At 38.2% G+C, this 25472-nt stretch overlaps 2 protein-coding genes across 5 annotated transcripts; both read left to right on the top strand.

Moving 5' to 3' along the window:
* The first annotated feature begins 218 nt into the window (after positions 1-218).
* Positions 219-4356, top strand: LOC149014370 (Ribosomal protein L12 family protein). The gene is made up of 2 exons (XM_089156961.1): positions 219-1072; positions 3951-4356. Exon 1 carries the CDS (start codon positions 394-396, stop codon positions 1069-1071), a length of 678 nt encoding a protein of 225 aa, XP_089013087.1. The 5' UTR covers positions 219-393; the 3' UTR covers position 1072; positions 3951-4356.
* Positions 4357-6285: 1929 nt separating this feature from the next.
* LOC149014369 (protein CHROMATIN REMODELING 35-like) lies at positions 6286-24696 on the top strand. 4 transcript variants are annotated; one of them, XM_089155085.1, is made up of 7 exons: positions 6286-6564; positions 7255-7379; positions 7862-8712; positions 10559-10933; positions 15829-15990; positions 22542-24351; positions 24457-24696. In XM_089155085.1, the coding sequence occupies exons 2-6, from the start codon at positions 7262-7264 to the stop codon at positions 24318-24320; spliced, it is 3285 nt and encodes a 1094-aa protein (XP_089011211.1). In that variant the 5' UTR covers positions 6286-6564; positions 7255-7261; the 3' UTR covers positions 24321-24351; positions 24457-24696. The 4 variants fall into 4 exon arrangements, with proteins under 4 accessions (XP_089011211.1, XP_089011208.1, XP_089011209.1 ...); XM_089155082.1 differs by having other exon boundaries at positions 7859-8712; positions 22542-24316; XM_089155083.1 differs by having other exon boundaries at positions 7859-8712.
* The last annotated feature ends 776 nt before the right edge of the window (positions 24697-25472 follow it).

Genomic DNA, 25472 nt, shown 5'->3' with positions numbered 1-25472 from the left:
CATTAAAAACTAAAAATATGAAGAATTCACTCTTTGCCTCTTTGGTCTCTTTGGAATTGAAATATAAACATAAAGCACACCAAATGTAGCTTCGACAATGGATTTATTTCTGCCCGAACCACTTTGGAAATGGTTCGAACTAGACCTGCATCTTTGACTTTGGGACCGTTAAATGAAACTGGACGTTTTTGAGACCGGCCTTCTGGATCGAACCAGTAAAAAAATCGCCCCGTTTGTCACCATTGACACGGTAGGGTTTAAGGGTCGTCTCTTCTTCGTAAACATGTCTGTGTGATTGAAGCTTGTTCAAAGATCACTCGCTGCTGCTAAGGCATGAGATTATTTTAAGTGTCAAATAATTTCCACTGTTTCAAGTTCAACGCTAGCGAAGCAATGAGGCGTCTCCGAAGCATTTCTGCTTCATCATCATGTCGTTATAGATTCAGTCATCAACGATCTAGTTTTCATTCGCAGTCAACAAGAAACCCTAAAGTATCGGCATCTAGCCGATCGAAGACTCCATATTTAATAAATTCTTCATTTTCATTTCTATCTCGTAGGCCCAGCTCAGTTACTGTAAACCACCGGTTATGGAATTATTCCAGAACTGCGTATGAATCTACTTCGACGGTACAACAATCGGAGATTAAACCAACTGAGAGGGTTTCAGCGATTGTCGATGAGATTTCTGGTCTTACTATACTTGAAGTTGCAGATCTTACGGAGGTTTTGCGGCAGAAATTGGGTGTGACTGAAATGCCAATCATGACAGTTATGATGCCGGGGATGGGATTCGGAGTTAAGGGTTCGGGAAAGGGCGGCGGTGCTGCGAAGGCGGAAGATAAGAAGGAGGAGAAGACTGCATTTGATTTGAAGCTTGAAGGGTTCGAGGCTGCTGCAAAGATTAAAATTATTAAGGAAGTCAGGACTTTTACTGATTTGGGCCTCAAGGAGGCCAAGGATTTGGTGGAAAAGGCTCCCACTCTGTTGAAGAAAGGGGTACCAAAAGAAGAGGCTGAGAAGATAATTGAGAAGATGAAAGAGGTTGGCGCCAAAGTTGTAATGGAATAAGGTAGCTTAGCTCTCTTTTTCACTGTTTCTCTTTTAAAGATTTATCTCCCTCGTTTGGTTCAAGCAAATGCCTGTTAGGGATTGTGGGATGCTGTGCATTTATTTCCCTTTTCCTAAGATTTACTAAGGAAAAACTTCAATTTGTTTGAATAATTCAATCAGTTGCTATTGGCTGACTAACTTTGGGCTTTTGTCGAGTGCAAACATGCATAGTTCCGAAGATCATTGAATTTGTTTCTCTAGATACTGCTCCACTCTGGATTTTGAAAATCTTTGGTAACTGGATAAATGAGTGATGATTTGGGTGAATGATCCTCTGGTTAGCATTTGTTTGGTTTATATCCGAGGACTTTATATTTATATGATAATTCTACCTACAATTATTACTTGAGAATGACTTCTGGTGCCGCTGGTAAGTTTTTAATTGTCATTTCTGCCTGTATGATATGTGAGCATTTTCTTTTCCTCCGAAAAATTGTTCTTCTAACGTTGGTTGTCTACTCTATAAAAATGTACTTAGCACTTGAGATGTAAATGGATTGAATATGAACTATATATTGTGATGTGGAACAAGCTGGATGGGAAGGTACCAATGCAAAAGGGACAGCTGGAGCACAAGTGAACAAAAGGGCAGAAGTTTCTTGAAGGTCTCAGAGGATGGGAAGAACCCCTGCCTACCTTAAGGAATATGCTTGTTAGAGGGTAGAGATACACCTGGTTATGTTGTGAATAGTGATCCAATGGTTGCCATTACACTTTCCCCAATCCCTATATTTACAATTACAAACACTATTGTATAAAAGGAAAGAGGAAACCCTAAAGAAGGCAATCAGTATGGATAATTTTATCCCATCTCTTAGCTTCTGTCCTTTTGTTCACTTGTGCTCCAGCTGTCCCTTCTGCATTGGTTCCTTCCCATCCAACTTGTTCCATATCATTTTGCATTCATGTTAGTTTGTTTCCCTAAAGGATTTGTTTAGTTACTGGATACTAATTTTTTGAATACAGATGTCTCCTTGATGAAACCTAAACAAATATGAATTTTCAACTTTCCCTTTATGTCCTTAGCTGAAAGAAGAAAGTTAATGGACTGAAGTCACTACCCATTTGAGTTAATGTTGAAGGTCTCTTTGAAATTATATAGGTGTCCTCATAAATCTTTTTCTTTCATTTAATTTCCTGTCAAATTACATGTTGTATGCAATCAACATAAAGATTAAAAAATTTTAATCTATTCTTTTCAGTCTAATATTTTAAATCTGTTGGATAATATAGCTTGTAGTTTGTAACTTTAGTCATGATCGGGCAGATGATGAGGTGGTGATACTTGACGATAAAGAGATTCCTCAGAGTGATTGTTTTAGGTACCTAGGTTCAATCATAAGTAAAAGAGGTGATTTAGAGGATGAGGTTTCCCAAAGAATTAAAATAGGGTGGATGAAGTGGAGAGGTGCGTCTGGGGTCTTATGTGATCGGCGTATTCCATTAAAGCTTAAAGGAAAATTTTATAAGACCGTTGTTCGACCAGCTATGATGTACGGTGTAAAGTGTTGGGCTGTTAAAAAGAATCATATAGATAAACTCAGTGTAGCAGAAATGATGATGGTAAGATGGATGAGTGGCAAAACTAGGATGGATAAGATAAGAAATGATCATATTAGAGTTGGTCTGGTCTGGGAGTTGCTCCCATAAGTGATAAGCTTTGAGAAAGTCGTTTGAGGTGGCACAGCCACATTCAATGGAGACCTATAAATACCCCTATATGGAGAAGTGATATAATTCATATTGAAGGAACTAGAAGAGCTAGGGGTAGACCTAAGATAACCTTAGGAGAAGTGGTGAGAAATGATATGTATAGCTTAGGCCTTGTATCTAGCATGGCCTCGAATAGAACTGATTGGAGGGCAAGAATCCATGTAGTCGACCCCATTTAGTTGGGACTAGGCTTATTGTTGTTGTTGGATAATATAGCTTCTGAATGAATTCTGGATACGAATTTTTCTAATACAATTTACTTTAATGGATGCCCCTTAACTGTGATCCTGTCTTAAATTGCATATATAAACCCAAATCAGGCACAAAATTTCAACTACTCATCTATGTCCTTAATAGCACTATTAGATGTCTTGGCCTACTGTTTAGCTCGGTATATCAAATTATTCAGTGGAAAATGAAGCACTGTATGCACTTTCATACAAATTTCTTAGCAACAAATTTAGTTTTCCTTGAAAATATGGATCCTCTTGTTTGTTCCATGTGGGGAATAGAAGCTTGAAACTTTCTGACCAGGAGTATGGGCATCTGGTGAGAGTAGAGCTCAAAGCTTGATTTTCCTGACGTGGGTTGCTAACCAGGGTGATGCTCAACCACATTTGACTTGCAAGTGTCAGGATGGATATGATGAATCTTTTAAGCTCATCCTCCATTTGGCTTCTGTGAATGTTCTGGTTTAACGAAAGGTAGCCACATGCCATAATGACCAATGGATGCAGGCAGCATTTTTCTTCCTGTAGAATGTCTCAGAGACACTACTTATCCAAACATGCTCAGAAAGTGTTCCCCTACTTATAAATCAAAACCAACAATGTTTTCTACTGATGGGCAACTTTATACATAAGCAGAAGACTGGACATTTGGATGTCTGGAGTTTTATGGAATCTGATTGTGTCTATCCTCTAATTTTCACCCCCTTCCCTCTCAAGGAATTGGGATATGTATAGTTACAGCATTGGATTGTGATATATATATATTCATATGCCGTTCTTTTCTTTTTTTCCTTCTAGGTAATGTTATTTTATCCTTTTTCTGCTTTTTCAAATATTTGTTAAATGCAACATCCCTCTAATTTCAGTCAAAAAATTTCTGTATCATGTCACCAGGTTCAGCTCAATTGGTAGAACGTGATATTGGTGACATTCTGTTTCATTCTTTTCCATATATGATTCTGCGTTTTCATGAGACACTGACTCTGGGGAGGCTTAATGCTAGATGCTGAATTCAAAATTGTGTAAAATATATCACTTCCATTTTGCATGTAATTTCCCCCTTCTTTTTTTTATTGAAGAGGGTTCTTTCTTTGATGATTATATGGATGGATGATGTTCCAATTGTCTCAACTATTTTCTCAGCTTGTGAATTGGAGCAAGCTGCTTTGTTGTTTGGGTTTACATAAACTCATGCAATGGAAATTTCGGGTTTATATGTGATTCATGCAAGAGCAACCTATTTCATGATTTGCCACTGTGACTCTATCTGCCTGTGATACTTCATTTTGTTTAATTTCATTCTTCTCCCTTCCCCTGCTTACAATAATTGTGATTTTTCGTAAGCGATTTTTCTAACCTTGATGAAGCATTTCCTCTTTAGTAATGCTAATTTAAGATTATATTGGGTTCTAAAATGATTAGTTTGTCCTGTGCATTAAATTTGTGTTGTCACCGGGACAAGCATAGTTCTATACCCTATACATGTTACTATGGCAACAGTTTGATAAATTACTCAATAGAAGATGATATTTCGATGTGCATTCTGGAAGGGGTGTTTGGTTAAGATGCCCTTCAATGCACACTACTTATTTGATGGTCAGACTGAATCAAAGATACAGATTCTTAATACTGTTTCCTAAGGCAGACCATAGCAGCATGATTTTTTCCTGGTTTATAATAAAGCATGCTTGCAGGCATTTGAAATGGTGCAGAATCAGAAATTAGAGCATGAGGAATCACTCTTTGATGGATAGTTACAGAATACTGAGCGCTGTTGCAATTTATTGATCTGCATTGCAAGATCGGAAGATTTTCTTACGGGTGAGATAATAGCTGTCTTTCCACTTCTCGTTGAAGTTTTCTCCTCCATCTCCTTGAAGAGATCTACCTTTTGTCTTCCAAATTTAGTTGGTAAACCAAGGTGTTTTTTATTGATTGCATGACTATATAATCTAAGATCCTGTCAATGAATTCGTAGGAGGTAGCAGGTCCTTCAAAGCTGCCATGACTATACCATTGGGATAAAGACAGACTTAATCAAATAAAGGAACTACGAAACTTGGAAAGAAAAATCTGTTCAAGTCTTCTCCACCTATGAATGATCAAATGAATCCGAAACCCTAAAGCATAAAAGAATGCTTAGATTGAACGATGGTCAGTAGTTCTGTTGCTTTCGATTCGACCAATTTGACTCTGATTTCAACGAACATAGTTTGTTTGGGGAGAAACTGCAGCTCCTACCCAGATCTCAAGCTCTTGATAAGTCTCTTCGTGCTTTGCCATTAAACAGTGGAAAAACTAAAGAAACCCAAGAACAAGTAGCCGTTGAGAGAGGATATCATCTATGCACATCAAAGAGAAAATTTATGCATGGTGGGGTATCATCTACACTCAAACACATAGGACAAATTCTTGTTCTACCCATGGAACGCTCTTACCCCTTGTGATGTCGACACTATGTTTCTTATTGACATTTGGACATGCATAAAGACCATTCCTTCCCAAGAGCATTGCTAACCCACATAAAATTTAGTATCTCAATGTATAGCGAAGAAGCATCAGAATAGCGTATAGGTGATCCACACTTGTTGTCATATGATTAGAAGTGTAAATGGATTGAATTTGGATCGGATAGTGATAATACCATATCCTTATTCTATTATATTTGGATTGATTTGAATAATATCGTATCGATTTTCAAATGGATTCAGTCGAATTTGAATGATAATCAAATAATTATTTTTACAAATAGCTTATTCTAAATGTATGAATTGGATATAAGTTTTTATTACCAGTTGACATATTTATTATTTTACGAGTTGATTAGGTTTAATTTAAGAAATTAATGCTTTGGTATATATTTTAGTAGAAAGTAAAGAAAAATATCCGCATACTTCAACTGTTCAAGTAAAATATTTATGTTTACCAAATATATATATATATATATATATATAAAAATAAATCCAAAAAATTAACTTTATCGTCCGTAAATCAAAAAAATTAACTTAATCGGACGATAACAGAAGGAATCCGGATTGCCACCCATAGCGAGACTTTCCATCTAATAGCCCCTGAGAAACCATGTGTCAGAACATCGAACGTTATTGGGTCCCACCTCTATTCAAAGAGATGCGTGTCACAACTCAAAGGTCCAGTACGCTGTGAGGCTCTTGACCTCATGTGACGTGGCAGGCAGCAAGTTTGAGGGTAGCATGAGCGCAAAACTCTTCTCGTTTGTAACCCCAGTTCACCGAGAAAGAAAAGAAAAAGGCCAAAAGGGTAGTTTAAATTTAACCGGTCGACGAGTGACGACGACGCTCCTGCTCTTTAGATTTGTGCAACGAAACGAGCACACTCTCGGAGGGTAGGAGTGTGGGAATCGGTTGTGCTGCCACGGCAAGAAGTCAAGTCTGCATGACTGCAACTCAAGAGTGGATGAAGAGAGAGTTCCTCAATTTCATTGATTTCAACGATCACCGACTCTGCTAGTGACTGATCATACGTCTACGTGAGTTTTCTCTGGTTCTGCTTCTCGTTCTTCTTCGCTTCAATTTTTATCCCTTCTTTTTGGGTTACATTTCTCAGAAATCAAAAGTCACGGAGCATTTAGAATTTTACATTCTTACCTTCTCGTAATGCGTCTGGATTGTTATGGTTAATCCTGCCCCTCACCCACACCTTCTTCCATTTTCTTGTTAACCCTTTCAATTCAAGATTATTTTGTTTGAATCGCTCCTCTGCAACTTTTATAGGGTTTAGCAGGATTTCTGTTGACCCTCTCGACTCCTTCTATGCCCTTTCTCAGTTGTTGCTGTTGATATATATGTATATTTATATTATTAAATTGAGGTGGATAGACAATCGAGAAGGGAATTTGCAGGTTGGTATTCTGAAATTCCTTGGCAATGCTAGTTCATGGTTGTTGTAATTAGATCATTTGTTGTTCTCTCAGTTTGTTCTGCACCTTTTTCCTCCCTTCCCTTTTCTGTTTTGTGTTCTTTTTCTTTTCTTTTCCTCTTTTTTTTTTTTTTTTTTTTGGAGGGGGGGGGGGGGGGGGGGTTGAGAATCGAGGTTTGGAAATGTTTAATGTAGTGGAGTGATGGACTGATGTTATTAAAATTTATTTTTACCAAATTATCCCTTGTCTTAATTCGAGACAGCTTTTATTTAATTTCTGATTATCTATGGTTTTCTTCAGTGATACAATGGGTGAGAAAAGAAGTTGGTCAATGTCCATGGCAGTTAGAGAGGCTCGACAACCAGATCGGACTTCCAAGGCTTCCTACCCGCTTTTTGGGACCGTCGAGCCTTACAGACCTGCTGGTATATATTCTGCTCGTATACTTTTTTTTTTTTTTGTTAATGATTCTGCTCCTAACTTAGAAGTCAAAATCCGTATCGTACATTTTACTTTTTAGTTTTTATGTTATTGGACTGGCCACATTGTTTTGGCATACCCACTGCATGAGGTCTTGCCATTGCGTGGCCTGGCGAGGATCATAATGTACACAGTTTTACCACTGCTTCAGGTTAAGAGGCTGTTTTCAAACTTGTGACCACTTTGTTACAATGGAGCAACCTCTCCATTGTACCAATGCCTGCCCGCCCTGTATGCTACATTGGTATAATTGCCTGAAATTTATAAGTTCTTTGACTTCTCAACAAATTAAAAACAAGCAATGAGATTGATTTTATTTGCCCATTTTCTATGGAATAATCTGATGAAATGTATCGGTGATTTGAATGCATTTATAAATTCTCTTGCGGTTTTTTTTCTTCTTTTTTCCCTTCTTCTTTGAAAGCAGAGTCGTACCCTAGAGTCTACAAAAGAATGAAAACATCTGAAGAAAGAAAAGATTTCAGCAGCTCGTCTTGGATTGAAAGGTTGCATGCTAAGACCAAACAGAAGGATGGAAAGATCGTAGACTTTTCTGATCCATTTGCATTACGCAATATGTTGGAAGGGGTGGACCAATGCAAATATGGAAGTGTTACCAAAGATATTGAGGATCTTCTTGCTCGGAAGATGCAAATTCTAACTCACCTATTTGCAAAACATCCCTTTCTGCAAAGAGATGGCTTTGTTACTTCTAGTTCTCCGAAGGGCCAACCTAGAGAGGTTTGTGAGTCATTGAATCAGCAAACCCCTCACTCGCCCTCACATGATGTTATTGATCTAGAAGATGACCAGATAGCAAATGATTTTCCAGCATATGAAAATTCAAAACTGTTGCATGAATGTGGTGGTGAAAGTGCTGCGTGTGTACCTGGTGATTCCAATTCAATAGAGCACAAGCAAACCAATGTGCCTAAGGTCAGTCAGGGTCAGTCTGATTTGGCAATTGTAATTCTTGATTCGGATGAAGAAGATGGAGAAAGCACTGGCTCCAGACATGCTTCTGGTTCAAAGCTTGTTGCTTCTAATTTTGAAATTCCATTTGGATCTGAAAAGAATGGTCTTTGCAATATGAAAAATGGAGTAGCTGTTACACCTGCCCCCATCTTATCAGTGTATGATCAACGGAGAAATAATGAGCTGGTGAACATAAATCTAGATCGAAGCTATGCTATTGATGCAAATAGGAGGCCATCATATCAGTATCAGGAAGTTGTCTTGAGAAAGGCAGTTGAAGAAATCCCATTTAGGGATCTATATGTAAGTTTTTTCTGAATCTGTTATTCTGGTGTTGCATGTATGTCTAAAACTCATTGATTAGATGGAAAAGGACTCAATCATATGGAGTTGGTTTAGGAGTTACAAGTACAGTTACTAACATGCTTAGAACCATAGTAAGTTGGCTGGACAATCCACCCACACATCCAAACCTTGAAAAGAAAAGGAAGCTGAGTATTTGTGCCTTGACTGATTTGATATGGAAAAGGCCATCACATTCTTTATAGATTATTATTTGCCAAATTTAAATCAGTTTACTGTAAGTGTGCATGACAGAGTGAACCAAAGCCCCTATTTCATTTTTTCGTTTTTTATTTTGTGATTTCTCCTTTTTCTTTTATTTGATTGATTTAAGCTCCATAATAGTTGCTTCTGCCAATGGATGCAAAAGTTGAAGAGAAAGTTCTTCAAACAGGAAAAGAAGCCTTTGTTAAAAACCCTCCTCACACGATGTCCCTAGTTTGGTTAATTGCTTCTGTTGGAGCTATGGTTTTCTCTTCGAATTTTTCATACAAACTTCTAAACCTGAAAGAGTGGAATGTTGCTTATAGCTCTAGGATGTATGATGTATTACTTTAGCAGTTTCTTGTGCTTTGTGGCCTTCTTTCAGGGCTGATGCTTCAGCAAGCTCCTTGCTTGTAGCCTTTCGGTCAGGCAATGAATCCACTTCATTTACCAATTTGTCATTTTTAATGCCTGCACTTAACCTTGAGCAGCCATAGTGCTATACTTGAAATGCTTAGAGATGGTATCCAATCAATCATGAAACCATTGCTTTCAATTTGTTTGCTTTTTGAACCTGTTCAACGTCCACCCTTCAGCTTTCTAGTTCTTGTTTTACAGATTAATGGTTTGTGAATATATAATGTAGTCCTTTATATGTCAAATAAATAATTGAAGTTACTGAATAGTAAGTGCAAGGACATGCTTTTAGCCTTTTCTGATCTTCTCATGAAGTTCCTTTTTTCCCTGATCTTTGATTATTCTGTGTCAACTTAAATTTTCATGTTATTTTTCTTTCTCTCTTGTAATGCATCCCAAACTAATGGTTGATGCAGCATATTGATCTTACGAAGATAAATAATCTCTTACTGGCAGATTTCCCTCTCTCTCTCTCTCTCTCTCTCTCTCTCTCTCTCTCTCTCTTTATATATGTATAGTTCTTTTTTCTTATTCATAATTAATGTTTGAAATAGCCAAGAGATCTCAAAGAGAAATGATCTCTCTCTCTCTCTCTCTCTCTCTCTCTCTCTCTCTTTATATATGTATAGTTCTTTTTTCTTATTCATAATTAATGTTTGAAATAGCCAAGAGATCTCAAAGAGAAATGATCTTTTACAGTTTTGCTGACAAAACCAAAATTTATTGCTTTTCTTAGTAGTCCATCATGCTTTTTCAAACTTATTCTCCAAAACGGAGAAAAGTGATTTTTTTTTTTTTTTTTGGTTGGTGCTAGAAAAGTGAAAAGTGAATGTTATCATGCTACCTAGTGTTCTTTTATAGTTCTAGTCATTATTATTGTAGTTAATTTAGTTTCAGCTCCATTTCTCTCTAAATTCGGTATGCATACGATCGTTTGCCACAATATTGTGGTAAATGGGCATAGTCAGAGGCCATTTAATTTGGGAATAGTGACCTTCATATGCAGTTCACTATCGATACAAGCCAAAAACAAACTGTGAAACTTAAACTGGTCTGTTTTATAATATATATATATATATATATATATATATATATATATATATATATATATATATATATATATATTTTTAAGTTAAGATAAAAATGGCAGTTCACGTTGACTTTGGATGCATATCGTTATTTCCAGGTGCCAGAATGTGGAGAGGGAAATATTACAAAAAAAGAAGAGGAAAGGTCTGGTGGTGACAAAGTAACCAGAAAAGCACAAGGTGTATATGGAGAGGGAATGTCTAGTGGGCACAAAGTTTCGAGAAAAGCACAAGGTGTTTGTGTTGGTGTACAGGATGACACAATGACTGTGAAAAGCAAAGTTTCTAGAAAAGAACAAGGTGTTCAGGATGACATAGTGACTGAGAAAAGCAAAGTTCCCAGAAAAGAACAAGGTGTATATATTGGTGTTCAGGATGATACAATGATTGAAAAAGGCAGCCATCAAAGTAGTGAAGATGATGAACTTGGGGATATCTGGAGAGAAATGACATTTGCATTGGAATGTTCCAAGGTAATTTATCTTGAATATCATTGATCCCACTTTAATAAAAGTGGAAGTACGTGGATGGTTGCTTTTTCATCTTTCCTCATTAGGATTAATTGTATTGACTTCTTTTCTTTCTTCTGTCCAATGATAGATGCTTCGAATCTCAAATTTTATTTGTTAGCTTCATGAAAATTTAATGAACTGCAAAATGGGCATCAGGGGAAAAAGTTATTTGGACTTCTTCTTTTTTTTTTTTTTTGGGTGGAAGGACTTTTTGATATCTTGTAGCAGGCAAACATAATCATTTATATGTTTAAAGGTGTACCCATACTTATTTATACTCAAGTTTAAATGCTTTATTGCATTTTCTCCAACATGATTGACCTTCTTGCACTCTCTAAAAGCGTTGTTCGATCATCTCATTGGAATGTATGGAACACATGTGATCCCATGGAGTGCAGTTTATTGTATCATGAGAAAAAGAATTTGTTGCTTGCTTTTGTCCTTGACAATCTGCTCTTAACCTTAGTTTTCTAACCATGCAAAATTTGGTCCTGTTTCAATATCTATGAGCCACAGGATATTAATTTCTTGGGTTGCTACTCAACTAAACTCAATTCAGGTTTATGATTTATACCCATTAAATGAGATTTGACTTGATGGATCCTAAGCTATGCATCGCTTCATTTAAAGCCATGGTTGTTACCAGTCGTAAGCTATGCATGGCTTTCTTCACCACTTCTCCTGGAGTCATTTTTGTCCTACCCCCTGTCTCATTTTGCTCCTTCAAGCTAACTCAATCTACTCAGATCACCAATGTCATCATGATGTCAGTCCCAATCTAAAGAGGAAGCCAAACCATTGTGGGAATCAGCATCTGGTTGGCAAACAGCATTGTAGGAACTTTAGCCAAACCATTTTTCATGATCCTAGAACTTTACTTGTTTGGGTTTTATTTGTAATTGGATGCATCATGAGGCCTAAACATACATCAAGAACTCATTGAGATTTTGGCAGCATCTAAAATATCTTGAGATCTCAACCTGTTTGAAACGAACTGCATAGGAAATATCAAACATGCATTGCTTCGCTTGAGTTTTCCGAGATCTTGACTAGGGTGTCAATGACAAATCACACATGTTATTCCCTGTAATTGGCTGGGTGTCTATATAATATGCACCGTTCTCTGTACTGTATAGTCTCTACCTTTGAGTCTTTTAACTATTAAATATTTCTTAACTAATTATTCTGATGTGAATACAAAGACCCCCTCGGCCAAAAGTCTAAGTGGGGCGCCTTGAATGGCCCCAAGAAGCTCCCCTGAGCTGGCCGAACCTCCTAGTAGGGGTACTTGGAGCATTTTGGCCCTCTTTTCAATGCTGGTTATTTCCAGATTTAGTTCTAGAGTTTTATTTGAGTTTAATTTCTTAAGTTGAGTTGTGTTTGAATTGGTCTTCGGAGTTATGTTTTGATTAAAGTATGTTTTGTTGACTCCTTGGTTATCTTAAATTGGCACATGTGCTTTAGTGTTCTACTTAGAAAAGAATTCAGGCGTGTGCTTATTTAAGTTAATGTCTTATTTCAACATGTGTTTTTAGTTACTTAGATTCCAAATCAAGAGCCAGGTCAAGTGGTGGGATCCTTGTCTATTAAGGATTCCCACATAGTGTTAAAGTCTTTTGAAGGCTATAAATAGCCTATTGTTCTTAGTTATTCTCAGTTTTGATGATTGAATAAAGTTGATTAAGTTTGAGGATCAGGGTTTCCTAGTTGAGGGGACCCTGGTTGAGTAAAATTTGTTCAAGGATCAGCAACCTACCATCGATTTCTGCATCTTCTTCTTCATTCCAGCAACCTTCAATCAATCAAGTGCTTCTTCTTCAGGTTACAGCAAGCACACAAGTACAGCAGCCCCTACCCCCTTTCCCTGCCTCCTTTTTCACCTGCAAGCCTCCCCTCCCCCTGTCCTTCATCTCCAGCCCCTCCCCTGTCCCCCGCACCTAGGAAACCCCATCCCCTTTGCTGCTGCACCTCAACAGCAGCTTCTCCCACCCCTACGGCACCTCCCAGGCCCTCCCTTATCTTCCCCTACCCTACAGCTTACCCATTCCCCTCCCCTCTTGGCTTCTTCTCCTATGTGGCATCAGCAGTCCCCCTCCCCTGTTAAACCCCTCATCGTCACTCCCTTCCCTTTCCCCCCTACTTGGATTGCAATTCACTCCTAACTCCATCCCTACTCTCAAATTCATCTAAACCCTCAAAACCTAGCTCTCTTAGAATTCCTGCACTTCATCTTCTTCCTCTGAATTTCTGCAACCTAAGTTTAAACTTCTGAGATATAGAACAGCTGCAAGTCAGGCTCTTCCTTATGTTCCAAAAGTATTGAAACAAGGTGTGAACATCAGGGACAGCAAGTTCAGCAAACCCCCCAAGCCTTAAAAAAAAACCCTAGTTTTCTGATTTTGTTAAAAATTCAGAGCTGAGTTTTTTTGTGTGTGTGTGTGGGGGGGGGGGTGTTCAAAAGATCTGAGTTGACATTACAGCAGGGCTATAGAACACCCTAAACATTCTAAAATAACCTTCCTCTCTGCTGGAATTCCTTGGCAGCCCTTAGTTTTAGGGAAATTCCACAGCTACCCCTAACCCTAAAACTGGGTTTACATCATATTCAATATTATGAGTCATAAGATAACCTGGGGAGAAGTGGTGAGAAAGGATATGCATATCTTAGGCCTTGTATCTAATATGGCCTCAAATAGAGCTGATTGGAAGGCAATGATCCATGTAGCTGGCCCCATTTTAGTTGGGACAAGGCTTAATGTGGTTGTTGTTGTATGTGTCTTCATCCATTATTGCATAATTCCTCTGTTTTACTTGCCAGTTATGTTTCATAGCACTCTTTAAGTCTTAACATTGTCTAGCATAGTAAATATTCCATAGGGTTTGATATTACTAGCAACCAAGGGTGCAAATTCAAAACACCAAATAGTTCCCCTCAAATTTTTGGATCCAACTATATGACCATTTTGGACACCAAAACCTCAAAGCGAAGCCTAGAAAAATGCACTGTGTTATTGAGATCCCTAGGTTTTGGTTCTCTTGACTCTCAGCTTGTGAAGACACCGAGTCAAGACAAGTTTTTGGACGATGGTCTAAAAGTGGGGGGAGGGGGCTAGAGAGTCTTATTTTGGCTAGTTGTGCTTGATGCCTAAGTTATTTTGAAGACTTGGGCTTCAACTATATTAATTAGGTGGTTGGCCCATTAGATTTTAGTTGGGAAGTTATTCAATTGTGAAAGATTGCATTGCAACAGAAGTTTTTCTGTGTCATGACGTCTTGCTTCCTCACATGTTTTATGATAAGAAAATGTGATCACAGTTTCATATTTTTAATTTGTTTGACTTGAAGACAAGGAGCTGCATGTGTCCCTCCAATTGTTATTATCTCTACCCTTCTTCAAAACTTGAGGAAGTTTTTAATCAACCAACAGGAATAATACTGGCCTCTCCAAAATTTGGTCTTATTTTATATATAGGGGGTATGGGCTTTTAATTCCTCAGATTTAACTATGATGAGCTGCATTATAAGACCTAAATATGGGATTTCAAATTTACATACTATAAAGTATGTTTTATTAGTTATATGGGATCCATGAAGTAAAGTAGTTGGCTTTAATTTAGTCGTCAAAGAGTCCTATTTTGGTTAGTGGTGTAGGATTCAAGTTTTCTTGAAATTACTTGGAAGAATCAGCTTTCAACCATTCAGTTAAAATTTGAAAGTCCTTGTTTATCTAGCTTAGCTACCTAAGAGTTCTAGATTTAGGAGCCTTTCTTTCGATGTCTTATATATATGCAATGAATCTCGATGAAAATGATTATTGGAATAGAATACATGATTTAGATTTGAATTTTGTAGCTAAGACTGCCCCATTTTCTTTGTCTTCCTGTTCAAGGGCACTGTTCTCATTCCCTAACAGCTTCTTATCTCTTCACTTCTCTATTTCTTTCCCCAAGCAGGCTGCTGGAACTAGCAAATTAGCTAGACCTTTTCAAGTCTGGTTTTCAGATTTGGATATGTGGACTGATCTGAATCAGCATGTCTTTTTTGAAACCCAAGTTTTCAGCCCAGGTTCGAAACTCTGTCAAAAACTCAAAACAAGAGCCGCCACATCTCAGTTTTGGCCTTACTGAAACTGGCGTCAATATTTTCAGTTCAATCTGACATTCGATTACCTTCCAGCCAGAGGAAGGCAATTCATTTTGGTTGATTAAAAATCAAATATGCTGTGTGTAAGGTGACTCAAATGAAAATGATCTTTGGAATGCAGTAACTCACCGAACTTTATGCTACTAAGTGCTGATGGTACATTTTTGTATGCTATCTTTTCTTTATTTCATTTCTTTCTTATTTTTTGCCAATCTTATTCTTCTTCTTCTTTTTTAATTTTTTTTATAATGTTTTAAACCGTTTTTGACCAGCCAAACCTGTAACAAGGCTCCTTTGCTGGTTTGATGCTCAACCTTCCGGTGTGAAACCTTTAGTTATTTCCAGTGAGGCTGATAAGTCTATGCTACTAACGTTACAGGTCATGTTCATTTCCGGTTTAATTGTAGAAATGCTACAGGCACAAATCCTTAAACAAAACAGACACTGCTTTTTTGAAGATCTAAGATATGAGTGTGAGATATTTGTTTCTTGTTTTGATTAGGAAGTCAGGATGATGAATTTTGTGGTTTTGTCAGTGTCATGATCTTGCTACTATTATATAATGAATGCATGGCACAAAGATTTGATTTTGTTGGGTGTATCATGCCTCGTTTTTCTTTATTTTGAATTTCTATGGATACCCTTGAGGATATTTAAGTTTCTTTTTGAACCTATGAGATAGTTTGGTGATTCACTTTTGTATATTTTTTCAGGATGCTGCTCCTGATAGCTCAGCTTTTGAACACAGTAAAGAAGGAGAGGATGAAGAATGTGATCATTCTTTTGTTCTTAAGGATGATCTTGGATATGTCTGCCGGGTTTGTGGCATTATAGAAAGGGGGATTGAAACAATATTTGACTTTCAGTGGATAAAGGTATGCGTGAGACATCTTGCTTCGTTTTGGATACGGACAGTATAAGGATCTCCTATCCATCATGATTAGGACCTCCTATCCGTCATGATTAGTTGTTTTTTCCTCTTCCATTGGTTGATTTGGAAAAGTTTTTTTGCTGCAGAAGATGATTTTCCTTGTCTTTCCCAATAATGTGTCTGACTGAGTAGTTGACTCTATTACTCCATTTTCATTTTTAGGGAATGTGGAAGGTAATATTTGAGTCTGAAACGGTTCAATGTGGGTTCAAATTGAGTTAGTTTTTGGGTCGGTTTACGTTAGTTAGGTTATAGGAGTCCTTTTAGGTTGTAATTAGGCCCTTGTCACACTCCTTTGCAAATACTAGAGCTATGTTGTGTTTCAGTTAGAATTTCTATAATGCAGCCTCAACTGAATGTGGGCCCAAGGTTGTCAAGGCGGAAAGTTGACCAAAGCGATTGGGGCTCCGCCTAGGCTATTAGGCAACAAAGCAGTGCCTAGGCGGCAATAAAATGACCAAAGAGGTAGGGTTAAAATTTTTTCATACAAATACTTTTAAACTACTTTTTAATACAGCTACTTTCTATAATAAACTAAACAAACATTCAATAGTCACATTCATCCAAAAAAGAAAGCATTCAAGAATCATAATTATGAAAAATTATCCCAAAAAAGAACACAAAAATAAGTTCATCTCATCAAGCATCATAACAACGACTGTACTAACAAGGCCAACACGATAAATTAATAGATCTCATTATTCCGATCCAACTATTGTCCATTTAATGATTCATTGATTCTCGATGTTGAGTATGGCTCATGCTTCACATTCTGTTGTTGACGGGCACAGGGGTCCCCGGAGCTTGTAGAGGTCCTATGTCACTTTGAGCTTCGGAGTTCCTTTGCAATTTGGGCCTCGATTCCAAAATGACTAAGCTATTAAATTTATATACCGTTTTGTAGAATAAATTTTGATAAAAAAAAGAAGTTAAGAAAAAAATATTAAGTACAAAATGTCAAAAAAGCGGTTGCTTTAGTGTCTAGGCGTACAAGGTGACAAAACGGTAGCACTTAGGTGAAAAACAGAAGAAAAAAAAATAGCGTGTCAATTAAGTGGTTCAAAACAAAGCAGTTGAAAAACCGCCTTGTTATGCAAGGATTGCAAGGTGATACCGGGGGAAAGCTTAACTGCACAACATAGACTTGTGGTCTTGGATACGTGCTTAGTCCCAAGAACACATAAGAGGTCCAAGGTAAACTATTTCTAGAATAAGATGGTGGAATTTGAAAGGAGAGTGCTCAAAATCCTTCGTTAATGAAGTGGTCAAACAAGGAAAATGTGATTTTAAAGGGGATACCAATGCAATGTGGAATGAGATGGCTATGTGTATTAGAAAGGTGGCTAAAGATGTCATAGGTGAATCAAAAGGAAAGCTCCATTCTTATAGAGACGTGGTGGTGGGATAGTGAGATTCAAGCTGCCATTAGGAATAAAAAAGTTAGTTTTAAGACATGGCAAATAACTAAGGATGTTGAGGATCTTCAGAAGTATAGGTTGGATAGAAATTAAGCTAAGAAAATTGCGGGAAAAGCAAGGGAAAAGAAGTATGAAGAGTTATACAATAAGTTGGGCACAAAGGAAGGGGAAAAATCTATTTATAAGATAGCTAAGATGAGGGGATCTTGACCATGTTAGATGTATTAAAAATGGAGATGGTAAAGTATTAGTTTGTGAGGAGGACATTAAGAAAAGATGGGAAACCTATTTCTCTAGTTCACTAAATGAGCATTTTTCAAGCGCTTATGATTCGGACGATTACACCTTTCACTAAGGCACCAATGTCCGAACTTATATACGTAGAATTTCGATGTCCGAAGTAAAAGAGGCTTTAAGGAGGATGAAACTCGGCAAGACACAAGGTCCTGATGAAATCCCAATTGAAGTATGGAAGAGCTTAGGAACCCATGGACTAGTTTGGTTGACTAAGTTGTTTAATAAGATTATGAGCACAGGAAAATGCCAAATGAATGGAGGAGAAGTGTCATGGTTCTAATTTACAAAAATAAAGGAGATATTCAAAGTTGTAATAACTATAGGGGCATTAAATTGATGAGCCATACGATGAAATTATGGGAGAGAATAATTGAAACCCGTTTGAGACACTTAACTACAGTTACGGAGAATCAATTTGGGTTTATGCCAGGGAGATCTACAACGGAGGCTATTTATCTAATTAGGAGACAGACTTATGGAAAGGTATAGAGATTGTAGGAAAGACCTTCATATGGTATTTATTGACCTAGAAAAAATTTATGATAGAGTCCCTAGAGTGTTAATGGCAAGTACTAAAGAAAAGAAGTGTTGCAAGTAAATATGTAGATATAGTTAAGGATATGTATGATGGTTCGGTGACTAGCGTTAGAACTGTGGGGGGACAAAGTAATGAATTCCCGATAACAGTTGGGCTACATCAAGGGTCAACTTTAAGCCCATATATGTTTGCATTAGTAATGGATGACTTAACCAAAGACATTCAAGATGAGTTCCCCTAGTGTATGCTTTTTGCGGATGATATTGTGTTGATTGATGAGACCCAAGTGGGGATTAATACCAAATTAGAATCATGGAGAGTAGCTTTGGAATCAAAAGGCTTTAAACTTAGTAGATCGAAGACAGAATATTTAGTTTGTAACTTTAGTCATTATCGGGCAGATGATGAGGTGGTGATACTGGACGATAAAGAGATTCCTCAGAGTGATTGTTTTAGGTACCTAGGTTCAATCATAAGTAAAAGAGGTGATTTAGAGGATGAGATTTCCCAAAAAATTAAAATAGGGTGGATGAAGTGGAGAGGTGCGTCCAGGGACTTATGTGATCGGTGTATTCCATTAAAGCTTAAAGGAAAATTTTATAGGACCGTTGTTCGACCAACTATGATGTACACTGCAGAGTGTTAGGCTGTTAAAAAGAATCATATAGATAAACTCAGTGTAGCAGAAATGAGGATGCTAAGATAGATGAGTGGTAAAACTAGGATGGATAAGATAAGAAATGATCATATTAGAGTTGGTCTGGGAGTTGCTCCCATAAGTGATAAGTTTCAAGAAAGTCGTCTGAGGTGGCACGACCACGTTCAACGGAGACCTATAAATGTCCCTGTACGGAAAAGTGATATAATCCATATTGAAGGAACTAGAAGAGCTAGGGGTAGACCTAAGATAACCTTAGGAGAAGTGGTGAGAAAGGATATGTATAGCTTAGGCCTTGTATCTAACATGGCCTCGAACTGAACTGATTGGAGGGCAAGAATCCATGTAGCCGGCCCCATTTAGTTGGGACAAGGCTTATTGTTGTTGTTGTTGTTTGTTGTTGTAGGTAGTCCATCCTATGTGAGATATAGGATAAATTCCTTGAAATGGGACATTGGGGTCTATAGGGGTCAGAATGGGTTGTTTCCCCAAGTATGGTTGGTTAAATTAGAAGATATGAGAGTTTTTGCTTTGGGGTTTTAGGGAGTACAAAAGTTCAAGGAAATGTTTATATCTTGAAATTGGAAGGTCAAAATGGGGTAGAACTGGAATCTAATAGCGGGTTCTTGTCTCAAATGGGTTTCAATTACTCTATCCCATAATTTTATAGTATGACTCATCAGTTTTATATCACCATAGTTATTATAGTTTTGAATATCTCCTTTATTTTTGTGAAAGGGGACCAAGATGCTTCTCCATTTATTCGGCATTTTCTTGTGTTCATAATCTTTTTTTTTTTTGGATGAATAAAGAAATATATTAAAGACAACAACGCCAAGAATACAAAGGGAGAAGGGGGGGGGGAAGCCTTTCACGGGGGAGGGGAAAAAAGCCTCTCATTGGGGAGACCTAAAGGAAGAGGTGAGACTCCAGGCACTAACAATTAGCCTATTCCTGGGAGAGTCAGTCACCGGGGGATGGGGAATTAAAGAAGTCTAGAAGAGACTTCAGAACAAATAGTCTTCCAAATCATATCAAGGGATCTAGATGTGGAGGACCAACGCCTAAGGTTTTGCTCCCACCATAAGTGGTGTATAATCGCACCAAACACTAGCTTACCAATTCGGTCGCAAAGAGAAGAGCCCAAGAAAACTTGCAAGCATCAAGCCCAATCTTGAGCAAAGCCGTAAGAGCGCCTTGACCTAGGCCAAATGGAAGCAAGGGCTTTCTCCCAAAGAGATCGGGAGAAGGGGCATAAGAAGAAAAAGTGCTCGAGGTCTTCAGGATAGTTCCAGTAAAGGTTGCAGATAGGGTTGACTGGGATGTGATGGCTAATGAGGAAAGCTTGGTTAGGTAGGGCTAGGTTAAGGGCTCTCCAGAGGGTCAGGAAATGACAGGGAATGTGACCTTTAAACCAAACTAGGGGGCCCAAGGTGCAGGGGGAGAAGGGAGTCTGAGGAGGTTCCAAGTTGAGGAGGTGGAGAAGAGCTTGGTGGAGGTAGGAAGCCAAGTGGTGGTGTCACGGGAGATGCCAGTATATAGGGGAGGGAGAGAGTTCCACACTTGTGTGAGTCTAAGGTAAGGGAGAGGGGACCAAGAACCATTAGAGATGAAGGTAGAGAGAGGTGTGAGCTTAGGAATGCGGGTGTCATAGACAGAGTGGGGGCCAAGGAGGTTAAAGAGAATGCCTGACGGATGCCAAGGGTCCAGCCAAAAGGAGGTGGAGGATCCGGAAGAATTTGGTCAGCCAAGCTAACACATAGGTTTCTAAGCTCGTCCATACTTTTATTGGGATTCATCATGACCTTGTAACTTGCCTATTCCATCCTCTTTAGAGCTTCTTTTACTTCAAACGTTGTAATTATTTGCATATATGTTTAAAAGTTGGTGTGATGGCGAATGGTGTAATCATCGAGTCATGGATACCTGAAGTATGTTCATATAGTAGGCCATAGAAATAAACTTCCCATCTCTTCTTGGTGTCATCACGTACTAGGACTTTACCATCTTCACTTTTAATACATCTAACGTGGTCTTAGATTGATTCACTGAAGAAAAAGAAAAAAAAAAAAAAAAAAAAGAGGGGTCTAGGGCTCTACTCTTCTTGTCCTTTATTTTAGCTGTCTTATAAAAAAAATTCTCCCTTCCTTTATGCTGGACCTACTTACAGCCCCAAAATCCTAGCAATACTCTAGGTTTTTGCTAACCCTAGAATTACTGAAAACCCTAATTTCAAGTCATGCTTCCCACCCTTAGTGTCCCCTTTTTTTTCCCCCCCCATAAATTTCCAATTTGAACTGAGTATTCTCCACGGCCGCCATAACATTCAATTCTAGCCTTATCCTCCATAGCTTACCTTAAACCATTATTCTCTTATTTTCCCCAAATCTCAAACCTAACCCAAAAGGGACATGTCTTCTTGCTATTATTTGAAGATCTTGGTCTATTGGCCCTCAACTCAATGGTGGCTACAACAGATGGTCTAGTAGTGTCTCTTTTCCAGTCTGTATGAAACTCCCAGGCTCTTGGGATTGTCTGGTTAAAGCTATCCAATTACCTGATTGCCCTTTAAAGCAAATAAGTTCTTGTATGTAGAAGCATTCTTGTTTTCTTTTTATACTATACATTTGTTTTGTGTGACTAAACAAACCTGCTTGATCAGAAATGGGCTTGGTTTACATGCCTTCTCCTGTGGTTAAATAAAGAGGCAATTTGTTCCAAGAATGTGCCCAGAAGACATACTAGTTTAACGCCTCTGACTTCTGCACCTGTTTTGAAGTACCAAGATGGTCCATCACCTCGATTTTTTCCATTGATTGGTAATTTAGGCATCTACCCAGAAAAGAAAGAATGACCAGGAGCCAGCCAGGACACTTCGTTTTGAATGAAAAAATCTTATATTCTTTGTTGTTCCTACCCTAAAATTTCCTTTCATCCTTACTTTTTCAGGAGGCCTTATCAATGCTAATTAATTCAGCAACATCAATATGGTAATCATATTGCAAGTCTCCTTTTTCTCAATTCCAACTATATCCCATGGATGGTGGCTCTGGCCTCGGGGTAGAAAAATCACTTGCTGGGAACAAAACAGAAGGAACCAACTGTGACAACTTTTCTTTTAAATTAGCTTATAATAAATGGAATCCTTATATTTGAAGCTTGCATGCACATTCTTAACCCCTAGGAAGTGGCAGGCACTGACCCACTTGAAACGAACCTCATTGTAGTTTTTTTAAACTTGGATTTTGTTCCTATTGCTGTTGTTTATCTCCTACTCTCCCCCTGAAAAAAGAAAAAGCACCAACTTTGCTGTTGCTTCAGCTGTAGTAAAGAGTTTTGATTCACTTTTGTTAATTAGATAAATGGTTTGTTCAATCTTTTGTTTATGGTCTTGAAGTCTCTCTGGTTAGTCGACTCCTACTTGGACATCAAAACTGTTTTGTTTGACTTTGCAGTCTCTGTTTGATGATTTTTTATACTAACGTTTGCTATTTTGTTCTCACATCGTGTTAATTTGTCACGGAATGTGGTTATGTCAAGGTTGTTGAATATTTATAAACTATTCCTGAATTTGAATGATCCAGGGCACAAAGACAACAAGAACTTATATCTCTGAATCTCAGAGTTCCAAGGGCAGAGAACAAACTGAGGTGTCTCTTTCTGGACTTGAAGGGTCTCAGGAAGATCTGACTGTGGCTGAAATATCTGCACATCCAAGGCATAGACAGCAAATGAAACCCCATCAAATTGAGGGATTCAATTTCTTGCAAAGGAACTTAGTAACAGACAAACCAGGAGGTTGCATCCTTGCACATGCTCCTGGATCTGGGAAGACTTTTATGATAATTAGTTTCATGCAAAGTTTCCTTGCCAGGTATCCTCAAGCCAGACCTCTGGTGGTACTACCCAAAGGTATACTCGGTACATGGAGGAAAGAGTTCCAAAGATGGCAAGTGGAGGACATACCTTTATATGACTTCTATTCTTCGAAAGCAGAAAATAGGCTACAGCAGTTAGAAATTTTGAAAATATGGGTAGAGCAGAAGGGGATTTTATTTCTGGGGTACAAGCAGTTTGCCAACATTGTTTGTGGAAGTGCAACCAGCAAAACTTCAGCTGCTTGTCATGACATATTGCTGAAAGTTCCTTCAATTCTTATATTGGATGAAGGTCATACACCCAGGAACGAAAACACTGATGTGTTACACTCACTTGCCAAGGTGCAGACTCCAAGAAAGGTGGTTCTTTCTGGCACCTTATTTCAAAATCATGTGAAGGAGGTCTTCAATATTTTGAACCTCGTTCGCCCTAAGTTTTTGAAGTTGGAATCTTCTCGTCATATTGTAAAGCGAGTTCTTAGTAGGGTTCACATATCAGGAAAGAAGTTCTTAAAAAATGGTGTGGAATCCTCCTTTTTCGAGTTAGTTGAAGACACCTTGCAAAATGATGAAGATTTCAAAAGGAAGGTGACAGTCATACAAGACCTTCGTGAAATGACAAATAATGTCCTTCATTATTACAAGGGAGATTTCTTGGAGGAATTGCCAGGTCTTGTTGACTTTACTGTACTTCTAAATCTGACCAATAAACAGAAGAACGCAGTAGAAAAATTGAAGAATATGGAAAAATTCAAGAAGAGTTCCGTGGGGAGTGCCGTTTTTATGCACCCGCTGTTGAAAGAGCTCTCTGATACTGCAACAGCTGGAGAAAGAGTTGGAAACTTTAGTGATGAGAAGATTGATGACTTATTAGGGAAAATGGATTTGAAAGATGGGGTCAAGACCAGATTTTTTCTTAATCTTTTGGGCTTGTGCGATTCTGCTGGTGAAAAGCTGCTTGTTTTTAGTCAGTATCTCCTCCCGCTGAAATTCTTAGAGAGATTGATTGTCAAGATAAAAGGTTGGAGTCCTGGGAAGGAAATTTTTATGATCTGTGGTGATTCTAGTCCTGAACAAAGGGAATTGTCCATGGACCGGTTTAACAATTCCCCCGATGCAAAGGTTTTCTTTGGTTCAATCAAGGCGTGTGGTGAGGGGATTTCCCTTGTTGGGGCGTCCCGTGTACTGATTTTGGATATTCACCTAAATCCATCGGTTACCCGGCAAGCAATTGGTCGTGCATTTCGACCGGGCCAGGAGAGGAAGGTTTTTGTGTACAGATTGGTTGCTGCCGACTCTCCTGAGGAGGAAGGCCATCTTACCTGCTTTAGGAAAGAGTTAATAGCAAAGATGTGGTTTGAATGGAGTGAATGCTGTGGTCATCAAGATTTTGAAATGGAGTCAATTGACATAAAGGAATGTGGCGATTCATTCCTTGAAAGCCCTTTATTGGGGTGTGACGTTAAGGCTCTCTACAAACGGTAGCGTACTCTTTAGAAAGGAGTGGTTATTAGTGGTAGTTCTTTTTTAACTTTCCGTTTGTCCAAATGAAAAGATTTTTGTTATCATAAATAATGTTCTGTCATCTTTGTCTAATCAGTACAATCCTTGGTTCATTCAGGTGAAAAAAGTCATTTGTCTCATGGTGTTCCAGGGAGCTTCAGGGGTTGAAAAGCTGTTCCACCAGATAAGTTTGCATTGCTCCTCTTTAACTGGAGTAAGTTCATTTTGTTGTCTGAGAAGGTTATAGTTGATGACTGGACTGTGGGTTTCTTGTATCCATTACTCATCCTGTGATGGCACTCCTGTACATAGCTAGTTAAGGGATGTCACCAGAGCCTGAATAGTAGAACCTTTTTTTTTTTTTTTTTTTTTTGGGGGGGGGGGGGGGGGGAATGAATAGTAGAACCTCATTTTGATGCTTGTTACATTTTCTGTTAATCATGACTAGTTTGTGCAATGGGTGAGGTGTGTAGAAATGTAGATAACTGTCCATGTTCAATGAACACATGTATTAGAATTGAAATCAACTTGTTAAAAATTTTAGGTTGTTAACCTTTTTTTTTTCTTTCTCGGGTGACTGAACAATGGTTGTAGTCATGGTAATTTTGTCTGTGAAGCTTTCACTGTGGTGATTGATGTTGAACATGTGTTGGTAGTGCTCCATACAAGTACTATGCATGCGTAAGCAGTGTCGTTGACCCTGTGTTAGATCCAGAATTCTAGATTTCGTGGTTATGAGATGATGATGTATACCTCCAGATAAAATCTACTAGAGAATTGATTGTTGTATGAATCTTTCTTTCTTTATTCAAAGAATTACCACTCCCTTCAACTTGAAATTTTCTGGTTCTCATAAATTAATGGGATTGAACTTTTCTCTCCAAATCTAGGGATGTGCATTGCAAGGAAAGATGGGGTTTCATAATCGTTTGAAAGATAGGGGTGCTGAGCTTTAATCTCGTATGTTGTTAGTTAGATAAGAAAATTCTAATGTCCCCCCCCCCCCCCTCTCTCCCTTTCTCTTCCCTTTTCTTCCCCCAATAGAAGAGGATTGAGTTTTGGTCAAGAGGAGCTCTGAAGTTCAAAAACTGACTGGGATTTTTTGCTCATTGTGTACAGATGTGTAGTTAATAT

The sequence above is a fragment of the Hakea prostrata genome, chromosome 5 (genome assembly GCF_041222555.1).
Source record: "Hakea prostrata isolate BN-2017 chromosome 5, UWA_Hpros_2, whole genome shotgun sequence".
In the NCBI taxonomy this organism is placed as follows: domain Eukaryota; kingdom Viridiplantae; phylum Streptophyta; class Magnoliopsida; order Proteales; family Proteaceae; genus Hakea; species Hakea prostrata.
This window is presented reverse-complemented; position numbering and strand designations above follow the sequence as displayed.

Coding starts and splice junctions, on each gene's coding strand:
- LOC149014369 (XM_089155082.1), top strand. CDS start 7,262: ATGGGTGAGAAAAGAAGTTGGTCAATGTCCATGGCAGTTAGAGAGGCT. Junction 7,380..7,858: donor CGAGCCTTACAGACCTGCTG/GTATATATTCTG, acceptor CTTCTTTGAAAG/CAGAGTCGTACCCTAGAGTC. Junction 15,991..22,541: donor TTGACTTTCAGTGGATAAAG/GTATGCGTGAGA, acceptor TGAATGATCCAG/GGCACAAAGACAACAAGAAC.
- LOC149014370 (XM_089156961.1), top strand. CDS start 394: ATGAGGCGTCTCCGAAGCATTTCTGCTTCATCATCATGTCGTTATAGA.